At 41.9% G+C, this 13,432-nt stretch overlaps 1 protein-coding gene across 1 annotated transcript in view; it reads right to left on the bottom strand.

Moving 5' to 3' along the window:
- LOC135545090 (von Willebrand factor A domain-containing protein 5A-like) overlaps window positions 1-13,432 on the bottom strand; it is a 43,984-nt gene that overhangs the window by 19,067 nt on the left and 11,485 nt on the right. The window contains exons 6-9 of the mRNA XM_064972731.1: window positions 11,571-11,685; window positions 11,187-11,362; window positions 10,800-10,888; window positions 4,876-5,020 (exon numbers count right to left, since the gene is read on the bottom strand). Of these exons, the coding sequence (XP_064828803.1) occupies window positions 4,876-5,020; window positions 10,800-10,888; window positions 11,187-11,362; window positions 11,571-11,685 (525 nt within the window). The remainder of the gene's footprint in view (window positions 1-4,875; window positions 5,021-10,799; window positions 10,889-11,186; window positions 11,363-11,570; window positions 11,686-13,432) is intronic.

Below are 13,432 nucleotides of genomic sequence, written 5' to 3' on the forward strand. Positions count from 1 at the left end.
AAAAAACAAATAGACACTACAGCCAGAGTCTTCAGAACAGCCTTAGAAGGTTAAATATCACAGTCACATACACACTCATGGATTCGAGCAAGAAGTTGACTCTCAGGAGTTGAATGGACTTGACATGGGGAGAGTCATTGTGAGAGGTTTTAAAAACTCAAGGTAGGACATTGTTTTCCCTTTACCTTCACAGCATAGAACAAGTTTGTAATGTGAATATGTGCTTCATATTACCACAGGCAGGAGGCCTATATATTCTCATGTGTGTGTTCTGCAGTATTTTTAGTTACTTAACTAGGCAAGTCAGTTAAGAACAAATTATTATTTACAATGACGGCCTACACCGGCCAAACCCGGACCACGCTGGGCCAATTGTGAGCCGCCCTATGGGACTCCCAATCACGGCCGGTTGTGATACAGCCTGGATTCGAACCAGGGTGTCTGCAGTGCCTTTAGACCGTTGCACCACTTGGGAAGCCTACATTGATTTATTTTATTGTGATATTTGTTCTGCTGCATTGTCTTGAAAATGATGTAAAATGTGTGTCTGGTAAGCCCACAGCGGCGTATGTGTGCATATGGGAGTTGTTCTGCAGTGTTGTCTAAAAATGTTGTTGAGGTCTAGAAAATTAGGCTGTCAGAAATTCGGACTTGTGTAAGCCCCACAGCTATACTCAAGTATAGTATATACCTACCCTCAGTTTTATAACTGGGAATGTACAGTTATTTGTGTAAAACTAACATGGAAATAGGACTCAGACTCATCCTCTGGATTCAAAACAGAAGTCCTAACTCTCATGGTATTGTAGGTCAAAGTACAATATTTGTATGTTAAGAAACAAAAGACAAAACACAGCTCAATAAAAACCGTCCAACCTCTAGTAGAGTTTGACACACCCGTTCCTTTCCACACGCCCACTACTTTCCTTTAGACACACCCACTACTTTCCTTTAGACACACCCACTTGCCCATACTCTGGTCACCATATTGGGATGCAGCTTCCTGGTAAGGTCTCTTGTGGGGGAGGGGGTGAATGTAGCGGACATTAGGTTATGGTCACGTGATTATGTACCCCCACCTGCGAACTTCAAAACCCTCGGCCCAAGAGGGAATTTCTTCATGGTCGAAAACATTGGTTGGGAGACCCGGGTTCATATGCCAGGTGTTACATATGGAAAGGTGGGAGGAGTTAAAGGTGTTTCAGGAGGAAACTGTATGAATCACATTAAGGCATTTAAAAGACCGAAGAGTGAGGTGATTGGAAAGAAAAGACAGTCTCACCACAATATATTTTGGACATATTTTTAAAAACTCCATTGTGGACCACTCAGAGTTTAGATACTAGGAAACAACTTAGTCAAACGTGGTACAATGGTCCCTTTGGTGTCATCTATAATACATGACATCAACTACATTATTGGTAACAGTTATTTAAACAATAAGGCCCGAGGTGGTGTGGTTCATGGCAAATATACCACAACTAACGACGCACATGGAGTGTGTGGACACAGTCCTTAGCCGTGGTATATTGGCCATATATCACAAGGGTGCCTTATTGCTATTACAAATACATGTTATCATACCAGTGATATACAGTCTGATACCACTGCTGTCAGCCAATCATTCAGGTTCTCGAACCATCCAGTTTATAATATACATTACGTCATCAACACATGTATGCATAAACCAAACTAAATACAGTCAATAAAAATTACATGCAGGCATTTATAAAGAAACGTCTCCGTTGGAGGAAAAGGTGGCAGGCTTTGGCAGAGGCATTTATACTGAACAAAAATATAACATGTTGGTCCCATGTTTCATGAGCTGAAATAAAAGATCCCCGAAATGTTCCATATGCACAAAAAGCTTATTGGTCTCAAATTGTGGCCACATTTCTTGACTTCCCCGGTTAGTGAGCATTTCTCCTTTGCCAAGATAATCCATCCACCTGACAGGTGTGGCATACCAAGAAGCTGAATAAACAGCATGATCACTATACAGGTGCTGGGGTCAACAAAAGACCACATTAAAATGCACTTTGGACAAACACCACAATTCCATAAATGTCCTTGAGGGAGCGCGCAATTGGCGTGCTGACTGCAGGAATGTCCACCAGAGCTGTTGTCAGAGAATTGAATATCTCTACCAAACACCACCTCCAATGTTGTTTTAGAGAATTTGGAAGAACGTCCAACCGGCCTCACAACCGCAGACCAAGTGTAACCACGTAAGCCCAGGACCTCCACATCCGCCTTCTTCCTCGTCAGGATCATCTGAGACCAGCCACCTGGAGAGCTGATGAAACTGAGGGGTATTTCTGTCTGTAATAATGCCCTTTAGTGGGGTGAAACTCAATTTGATTGGCTGGGCCTGGATCCCCCAGTGGTTGGGCTTGGCCTCAAAATGGACGGGCCAATGGCTGCGCCCCTACCCAGTCATGTGAAACCTAAGAGTAGGGCCTTATCAATGTATTTCAATTGACTGATTTCCTTTTATGAACTGTCAGTGGTGGAAAAGGTACCCAATTGTCATACATGAGTAAAAGTATAGATACATGAGTAACTTTCTATTAAAGTAAAAGTGAATGTCAACCTGTAAAATACTACTTGAGTAAAAGTATTCGGTTTTAAATATACTTTAGTATGAAAAGTACATGTAATTGCTCAAAGAAACTTAAGTATTAAAAGTAGATTTAAAATAACTTATTTACCATTTTCTTGTTTTTTTTACATATATTTTCTTTTAAAGTTTTTACCCCTTTTTCATGGTATCCAATTGTTGTAGTAGCTACAATCTTGTCTCATCGCTCGGGAGAGACGAATGTTGAAAGTCATGCGTCCTCCAATACACAACCCAACCAGCCGCACTGCTTCTTAACACAGCGCACATGCAACCCAGAAGCCAGCCGCACCAATGTGCCGGAGGAAACACTGTGTTCCTGGTAACCTTGGTTAGCGCGCACTGTGCCCGTCTCGCCACAGGAGTCACTGGTGTGCGATGAGACAAGGACAATCTCTACAGACCAAGCCCTCCCTAACCCGGATGACGCTACGCCAATTGTGTGTCGCCCCACGGACCTCCCGGTCACGACAGAGCCTGGGTGCGAACCCAGAGTCTCTGATGGCACAGCTGGTGCTGCAGTACAGCCACCCTTAACCTTAACCACTGCGCCACCCGGGAGGCCCCCATTTTCTTGTTTTTAAAATGTATGGATAGACAGGGGCACACACACCAAAATTATTTACAAAAGGTCCATGTGTGTTGATAATTGCGTGAATTTCACAATTTTCCTGTCCTGCTAAGCATTCAACATGTAATGAGTACTTTGGTTTGTCAGTGAAAATGTATGGAGTAAAAATTACAATGTGTGTGTTTGGAATATAGTGAAGTAAAAGTAGTCAAAAATATAAATAGTAAAGTTACCCCAAAAAACGAATTAAGTAGTACTTGAAAGTATTTTTACTAAAGTATTTTACACCACTGTGAACTGTAAACCTTTGAAATTGTTATATGTAGCATTTATATTTGTCACACCCTGACCATAGTTTGCTTTGTATGTTTCTATGATTTGTTTGGTCAGGGTGTGATATGAGTGGGCATTCTATGTTTCATGTCTAGTTTGTCTAGTTCTATGTTTGGCCTGATATGGTTCTCAATCAGAGGCAGGTGTGAGTCATTGTCTCTGATTGGGAACCATATTTAGGTAGCCTGTTTGGTGTTGGGTTTTTGTGGGTGATTGTTCCTGTGTTGGTTTGCACCAGTTTAGGCTGTTTCGGTTTTCACGTTACGTTTATTGTTTTTGTATTGATTTGTGTTTCCTTTGTTTTATTAAACATGAATCTCAATAGCCACGCCGCATTTTGGTCCGACTCTCATTCACATAAAGAAAGCCGTTACAATATTTTTGTTCAGTAGAAATGATTTTCACTGTAGCGGGAGAGCTGATGAAAAAGGATAATCGCTAATGTCAGTGTATAACCCACAGTAAAGATCATCCCAACTGTCAGTGTATAACCCACAGTAAATATCATCCCAACTGTCAGTGTATAACCCACAGTAAATATCATCCCAACTGTCAGTGTATAACCCACAGTGAAGATCATCCCAACTGTCAGTGTATAACCCACAGTAAAGATCATCCCAACTGTCAGTGTACAACCCTCAGTAAAGATCATCCCAACTGTCAGTGTATAACCCACAGTGAAGATCATCCCAACTGTCAGTGTATAACCCACAGTGATGATCATCCCAACTGTCAGTGTATAACCCACAGTAAAGATCATCCCAACTGTCAGTGTACAACCCTCAGTAAAGATCATCCCAACTGTCAGTGTATAACCCACAGTGAAGATCATCCCAACTGTCAGTGTATAACCCACAGTGATGATCATCCCAACTGTCAGTGTATAACCCACAGTAAAGATCACCCCAACTGTCAGTGTATAACCCACAGTGAACATCATCCCAACGGTCAGTGTATAACCCACAGTGAAGATCAGCCCAACTGTCAGTGTATAACCCACAGTAAAGTTCATCCTTACTGTCAGTGTATAACCCACAGTAAAGATCATCCCAACTGTCAGTGTATAACCCACTGTAAAGATCATCCTTACTGTCAGTGTATAACCCACAGTGAAGATCATCCCAACTGTCAGTGTATAACCCACAGTAAAGATCAGCCCTAATATCACTGTATAACCCACAGTAAAGATCAGCCATAATATCACTGTATAACCCACAGTAAAGAGCAGCCCTAATATCACTGTATAACCCACAGTAAAGTAATGCATGAGCTTCTCAATGGATCCATCGTTACAGAAAGTGCAGACACATTTATCTATGGGGTGTTTGTTTATGTAAGGTGTGTAAGTTACCTGTCTGGGCTGGTCAGGGAGGCAGGGCTGGCTGTAGATATGTTTTAAAGGCTGGAGGATCTCTGTACCTCCAAGGTCAGCCCTCATTGCCTTCACCTTCAGCAGAGCCTCATCCATGGTCTTCTGGCTGTACTCCACACTCTTACTGATGTCCAGATAGACATACACACACAAGGTCAAAGGGTCATCACCACAACATATTATAGGACATGGACATTTTAATATTACCCTACCTAGAGCTGTGGCAGTCATGACATTTTGTCAGCCAAGTAATTGTCACCAAATAACTGCTGGTCTCATAGCAATTGACCGCTATTAGTATAAGCATGTGTAGCATCTCCTGGCTTCCAAGCATAGCCTTCCAAGCATAGCCTTCCAAGCATTGCCTAAACAAGCCACTGATGCAGACCTTTGGAGCATCTACGTTTGAAAAAGTATAATAAATACATTTAATATAGTCTACACCATCACAATATATCCATTACTTATTTTTGACAGGTCTAAAGAAACACGGTATGAAGTAAATGTAGTCTATTTCTTGAAACAATATTTCTAATGTAAATAATGTTCAAAATGGTTGGTGGGACTTAAACAATAATCATATAAAATCAGATGTTGTTATGTGATATCATTAAGGATATCATTAAGGACGATATAACTAAAAATGTGATTTTAGGCTTCTAAATGAGAACGTTTTTTCATAGAGACTTTGGCCAAGTCAGTAACCACGCCCACGTGAGCACAAACATTATGCCAAAGGAGGGAACTCCCCTTTTTCCCCTAAAGAATTACTAGACCAGCGTGATCGACACGAGATGGTTAGAAACTCTGAAACGTTCAACAGAGAAGAACAAAATCTCAAGATGCCAGTACACTGCCAGGTTGCTACTGGTGTGTAAAATGGTTCTAACTGTACCCTGAATAATCAAACATTGAGACCAGTATACGGACGGTGTTGAGCCAGACGTCAGGAATGGTAAGACTATACCAGACCAGAAGATGGTAAGAGTCACTTTCAGTTAAGACAAAGACTACATCGGAACATTCAGTCTGCAGCTGTTTAAGTACTTTAGTCTAGTAAACTCGACCGAGGACCACTGCGTGTGTACCTTTTGAAGGTTCCAGTCTAACAAGGATGAGAAGGGAAGAACATTTCCCTCCACCTTATGTGGTAAATGATGCCATCATATTTTGCAACATCGGACACTTTTCCAGAAAAAAGATAAAAAGACGGTGCTCATTGGACGGACATTACACAACAAGTTGGATCCAAATTCAACAATGGTGGACAACAACTGAGACTTACACATCCAGAGACTTTCTGATGAACAATTGGCCCAGTTTCCACAGGCTGATGGCCGGCGGGATTTCTTTTTTCTCATTGTGAGCGACTACCGGGACATACAAGCGTAAATATGTACATTGCATTTCCCCTACACATTGGTGCAGTTGGCTTGTTAGGGTGCAAAATGTCCATATTTCGCCAAGTCCATAGGGGAGTTGCAGCAATGAGACAAAATCGTAACTTATGGCCAATGGCATTACGTGAGAATGTTTATCCTTAAATTAAATACCCCTATTCTCCAATTTTTGTGATATCCAATTGGCTCTTTCAGCATTTCCCCCCTTTCATTGTGTAACTGGGGAAAAAACTCAGACTGTCAAAATATCGGGTTAGTCCACGAGGGACCTTTTATTACATTTAGTTGGTAATCAATGTATAATCTATCCTGTGTGTGAGTTTATGTAATTCTGTGTGATTATTTAGTTAGTAAATAAATAATTAAGCAAATCTCTGTATTGCTGAGTCATCATGTAGACTAGTATTCCTGCAGATTTAAGGATTATAAAGATATAAAATGATTTTTTTTGATGAATGACAACAATGGGACAGGATATGAAGAACGACATTCTGATTTTCTTGATTTAATTTGGAAAACGGTAACTCGTTAAAGAAACTTTTCCTGTGGTGCCCAAGGTTACTAATGAGGTAATTGTTACTTTATTAATTTAAAATCAAGTAATAATTACAGTTAATTACGGCTCAGACAAATAGCATGTCATCAATATTACTATGATATCCATCATCACGACAGGACTTTGTCATATGAGAAATTATAGACAAAACATACACGGCCTGCGGAAACATGCGGACTCACCTTCACACCGAGGTGGAAAACAGGCGTTAAACGTGTTAACCCTCGCAAGGCTGCGGGCCCAGACGGCATCCCCAGCAGCGCCCTCAGAGCATGCGCAGACCAGCTGTTCCTGGTGTGTTTACGGACATATTCAATCAATCCCTATACCAGTCTGCTGTTCCCCATGCTTCAAGATGGCCACCATTGTTCCTGTTCCCAAGAAACTAAGGTAACTGAGCCCCATGTCGTCACTCACTTCCGGAAGTGCTTTGAGAGACTAGTCAAGGACCATATCACCTCCACCCTACCTGACACCCTAGACCCACTCCAATTTGCTTACCGCCAAAATAGGTGTGCTCTCAACCACACTGCACACTCCTAACCCATCTGGACAAGAGGAATACCTATGTGAGAATGCTGTTCATCGACTTCAGCTTGGCATTCAACAGTGTTTCCACTGACACAAGCTCGAGACCCTGGGTTGACATTGGCCCGCGGTCTGTGCAACTGGGTACTGGACTTCCTGACGGGCCGCCCCCAGGTGGTGAGGGTAGGCAACAACATCTCCACCCCGCTGATCCTCAACACTGGGGCCCCACAAGGGTGCGTTCTGAGCCCTCTCATGTACTCCCTGCCACGACTTCAAGAGCCTCCAAATCAATCATCAAGTTTGTGGAAAAAACAGTGAATGGTTATTCCAGACGGTACAGGGAAGGTGAGGGCCAACGGAGTGTGGTGTCAGGACAATAACCTCACAGAACATCCAAAACTAAGGAGATGATTGTGGACTTCAGGAAACAGCGGGAACAACCTATCCATCGATGGAACAAGTGGAGCAGAGCACAAGTTAAGGCATACACATCACAGACAAATGTATTGTCCACTGCTACATAAATGATGTGAATATGCCAGGGAGATATGTATACCTGGAGGCTGAAGAAAGTTTAGGCTTGTCACCAAAAGCACTCACAAACTTCTACAGATGCACAATAAGCATTGGCGGGCTGGTCACCGCCTGGTACGGCAACTGCTCCGCCCACAACAGTAAGGCTCTCCAGAGGGTAGTGAGGTCTGCACCTATCACCGGGGCAAACTACCTGCCCTCCAGGACACCTACACCACCCGATGTTACAGAAGGCCACAATGATCATCAAGGACAACACCCATTGGAGCCACTGCCTGTTCATCATGTCTGTTTATCAAAGCTGGGACCGAGAGACTGAAAAACAGCTTTATCTCAAGGCCATCAGACTGTTAAACAGCAACCACTGACATTGAGTGGCTACTGGGAGAATACTGACTCAACTCCAGCCACTTTAATAATGGGAATTGATGGGAAAGGATGTAAATATATCACTAGCCACTTTAAACAATGCTACCTAATATAATGTTTACATACCCTACATTATTCATCTCATATGTATTGTATATACTATACTCTATCATCATACTGCATCCTTATTCCATCACTTTTTAACATCTTTGTTTACATACTCATCTCACATGTATATAACCGATACCATCTACTGTTTAAGCAAGTCAGCCATCACTCATTCATATCTTTTTTATTTTTATTTGTATAAGAAATTAGTTTTGGAATTGTTAGTTGATTACTTGTTGGTTATTACTTCATTGTCAGAACTGGAAGCACAAGGCTACACTCGCATTAACATCTGCTAACCATGTGTATGTGACAAATAACATTTGATTTGATTTGATTTGGTTCTGAAAAGAAAGCTCTGCTTTTGGGGCAGCTTTATGTTGGCCCTAACATTTTGTGGGCACCATTTGTCACCGTTATAGGTCAATACATGTATTGTTTAGTGTTGTGGCTTTGCTGGCATGAATCAACATTTTTTGTTGCTGTTGTTTGACCCACCAAGATTTACATGATAAAATCACCACTGATAATACATCAATCTACTTGCACATCATCATCTGCACATCTATCACACCAGTGTTAATGCTAAATTGTAATTACTTCACCACTATGGCCTATTTATTGCCTTACCTCCTTACTTCATTTGCACACACTGTATACAGATTTTTCTATTGTGTTATTGACTGTACGTTTGTTTATTCCATGTGTAACTCTGCGTTGTAATTTGTCGCACTGCTTTGCTTTATCTTGGCCAGGTCGCAGTTGTAAAAGAGAACTTGTTGAACTACCTGGTTAAATTAAGGTGAAAAAATAATAATAATCATGTGATATTCTAACATTGTCACCCATCAGACTGTTCTTAATTGAATGTTGTCTTTACATTTAATACATTTGTGATATTTATTTTGACTTAGAATGGACCATTATCATGCACATGTCTCAGAACAGGGGCATGAGAAAATAGTACTTCAATAGCAAATGGAGGACTGCACATTAACAGCGAATGTAGGACACTTTTGCCATGGTTCATTTTCATGAGCAATGTGCTTAATATCAGGAAAGTTGATGAATAAATATAGCAGGCCTAGCCTATAGAGGCCATCAAAACTCTGTTTTCTCACGCAATTGCATAGCCTACAGAAATGTTGCACAACATGAGCTCATGGGCTCTCATGAAGTGTTTGATGACATTTGCATTGATGTCAGAGTGATTAGAGGGACAATAGAGTGCTGAGTACCAGGCAGTTAGAACATTTGCTAGATTATTAATGAGCATCAGAGCTTGGAGAAGCCTAACTACCGTGACTAAACGGTCATGTGGAATTTGACTGCCTTCATGACTTGTGACAGGTGGTGTGGCGGTAATACAGTCACCGTGAAGGCTCTACCCCTACCTGCTGCAAATGATTCGCTCATCGTTCTGCCCCTGAACAAGGCATTTAACCCACTGTTCCTTGGCAGTCATTGAAAATAAGAATATGTTCTAAACTGACTTGCCTAGTTAAATAAAGGTCAAATACTGGAGGTCTCAGCCTCCAGTATTTATGCTGCAGTAGTTTATGTGCCGGGGGGCTAGGGTCAGTTTGTTATATCTGGAGTACTTCTACTGTCTTATCCGGTGTCCTGTGTGAATTTCAGTATGCTCTCTCTAATTGTCTCTTTCTTTCTCTCTCTCGGAGGACCTGAGCCCAAGGACCATGCCTCAGGACTACCTGGCCTGATGACTTCATGCTGTCCACAGTCCACCTGGCTGTGCTACTTACTGCTCCAGTTTAAACTGTTCTGCCTGCAGCTATGGAATCCTGACCTTTTCACCGGACGTGCTACCTGTCCCAGTCCTACTGTTTTCAACTCTCTAGAGACAGCAGGAGTGGTAGAGATACTCTTAATGATCGGCTATGAAAAGCCAACTGACATTTACTCCTGAGGTGCTTACTTGCTGCACCCTCGACAACTACTGTGATTATTATTATTTGACCATGCTGGTCATTTATGAACATTTGAACATCTTGGCCATGTTCTGTTATAATCTCTACCCGGCATAGCCTGGTTCCTCTCGAGGTTTCTTCCTAGGTTTTGGCCATTCTAGGGAGTTTTTCCAAGCCACCGTGCTTCTACACCTGCATTGCTTGCTGTTTGGGGTTTTAGGCTGGGTTTCTGTACAGCACTTTGAGATATCAGCTGATGTACAAAGGGCTATATAAATAAATTTGATTTGAAATAAAATAAAAGATGTAAACATTAACTGTCAAACACTGTCACTGATTATCTTTGGATTTGGACTACATGGTACAACATACATGATAAAACCCTAGAATGACACAGCTAAATGTGTAAAAAACTGAACTCCTCAGACACTGACTTGAACTGATTGAGACGAGGGTTTGGAAGGAGAAAACACTTACGGAAAGAAGGACTCATATCTGGACCCAAAACCGATGATGTTGAAGTAGCAGCCCATTGGCAGGCTTTTTAGCAAGAGTAGCAGAGTATCCTGCAAGAGAGAAATTCAACAAGTTTCTTTACTCTTCAATAAACCATATAGGACAATCGTAAAGACCAGAAGAATACAGCGTAACCACTGTGCACTGGATTTCACTCTAAACTACCTCTTGGTGACTCCTGTGCAGATGGAGATGTTAATTTACTAGTGCAGGGGTGTGTGTGTGTGTGTGTGTGTGTGTGTGTGTGTGTGTGTGTGTGTGTGTGTGTGTGTGTGTGTGTGTGTGTGTGTGTGTGTGTGTGTGTGTGTGTGTGTGTGTGTGTGTGTGTGTGTGTGTGTGTGTATACATCCTGGCACTGCCAATGCGGTCCTGAACCCCAGACCCATTGTGCATGGAGAATGACATGCTGCCAGAGCGATCCACAACAAAAAGGAATTCCCCGAGTGAGGTCATCGATGACATCACATCGTTGGGGAACTCTGGGTACAGGCTCAGCATGACCACTGGGTCGCCCATCAGAGAGCCTGGGAGCAATAAAGAGAGACAGACAGAGAGAGAGAAGTGTTCAACAGCTCCTCTTTCTCCATCTCTGCATCTACTGTATCTTCTGTCTCACCATGTCCCACTATGTAAACATGGATTAAGGTAGTAGACTAGACTACTCATTGATCTCATATCTCATCAACAAATGGGTGGGTGTACAGAGTACAGAGTACACCCACCCACCCCCACCTGGCTTGGCAGAAGTCTGTGCTGCCTCTACTATAGCAGTAGGCTGATGGGTGTCTTGGTAATACAACAACAGCTCAACGTCCCGGTCAAACTGATGACCTGCAGCCAGACTGACCTGCAGTTAGAACAACAATCACATGAAGACAGAGCAGTCAGGGGGAATTGAACAACTATGAAGGATTCTGATGGTTCATGGTGCTAGTGAGAGTGCACACACACAGACATACTGCACACACAGACATTCATACGTACGTACAGTTCCAGTCAAAAGTTTGGACACACCTACTCATTCAAGGGGTTTTTCTTAATTTATACATTCAAGAATAATAGTGAAGACATCAAAACTATGAAATAACACATATGGAATCATGTATTAACCCCAAAAAAGTGTTAAACAATTCAAAATATATTTTATATTATACCTTCTTCAAAGTTGTCACCCTTTGCTTTAATGACAGCTTTGCACACTCTTGGCATTCTCTCAACCAGCTTCACCTGGAATGCTTTTCCAACAGTCTTGAAGGAGATCCCACAGATGCTGAGCGCTTGTTGGCTGCTTTTCCTTCACTCTGCGGTCCAACTAATTCCAAACCATCTAAAATGGGTTGAGGTCGGGTGATTGTGGAGGCCAGGTCATCTGATGCAACACTCAATCACTCTCTTTCTTGGTCAAATTGCCCTTACACAGCCTGAAGGTGTTGTCCTTTTGATAAACAAATAATAGTTCCACTAAGTGCAAACCAGATGGGATGGCGTATCGCTGCAGAATTCTGTGGTAGACCTGCTAGTTAATTGTGCCTTAAATTCTAAATAAATCACTGACAATGTCACCAGCAAAGCATCCCCACACCATCACATCTCTTCCATGCTTCACAGTGGGAACCGGACATGTAGAGATCATCCGTTCACCTATTTTGAATCTCATAAAGACACAGCGGTTGGAACCAAAAATCTCAAATTTGGACTCATCGGACCAAAGGACAGATTTCCACCAGTCTAATGTCCATTGCTCGTGTTTCTTGGCCAAAGCAAGTCTGTTCTTCTTGTTGGTGTCCTTAGTAGTGGTTCATTTGCAGCAATTCGACCATGAAGGCCTGATTCACGCAGTCTCTTCTGAACAGGTGATGTTGAGATGTGTCTGTTACTTTTATTTATTTGGGCTGCAATTTCTGAGGCTGGTAACTCCAATGAACTCATTGTCTGCAGCAGAGGTAACTCTGGGTCTTCCTTTCCTGTGGCTGTCCTCATGAGAGCCAGTTTCATCAAAGCGCTTGATGGTTTTTGCGACTGCACTTTCAACGTTCTTGAAATGTTCCAGATTGACTGACCTTCATGTCTTAAAGTAATGGACTATTGTTTCTCTTTGCTTATTTGAGCTGTTCTTGACATAATATGAACTTAGTATTTTACTATGGATTTCTTCTATATACCAGCCCTACCTTGTCACAACACCACTGATTGGCTCAAACGCAGGAAAGAACTTCCAAAAATGAACTTTTAACAAGGCACATTTGATAATTGAAATGCATTCCAGGTGACTACCTCATGAAGCTGGTTGAGAGAATGCCAAGAGTGTGCAAAGCTGTCATCAAGGCAAAGGGTGGCTACTTTGAAGATTCTCAAATATATTTTGATTTGTTTGAATAAAAAATTGGATACTACATGATTCCATGTGTTATTTCATAGTTTTGATGTCTTCACTATTATTCTAGTAAAAAGAAAGAAAACAGTAAAAAGAAAGAACAACGCTGGAATGAGTAGGTGTGTCCCAAGTAGATTGGGACTGGTACATATCTTACATTACTTATATCATATGTATGTATATACTGTATTTTATACCATCTACTGCACCTTGTCTATGC

The sequence above is a fragment of the Oncorhynchus masou genome, chromosome 9, assembly GCF_036934945.1.
Source record: "Oncorhynchus masou masou isolate Uvic2021 chromosome 9, UVic_Omas_1.1, whole genome shotgun sequence".
Lineage (NCBI taxonomy): Eukaryota > Metazoa > Chordata > Actinopteri > Salmoniformes > Salmonidae > Oncorhynchus > Oncorhynchus masou.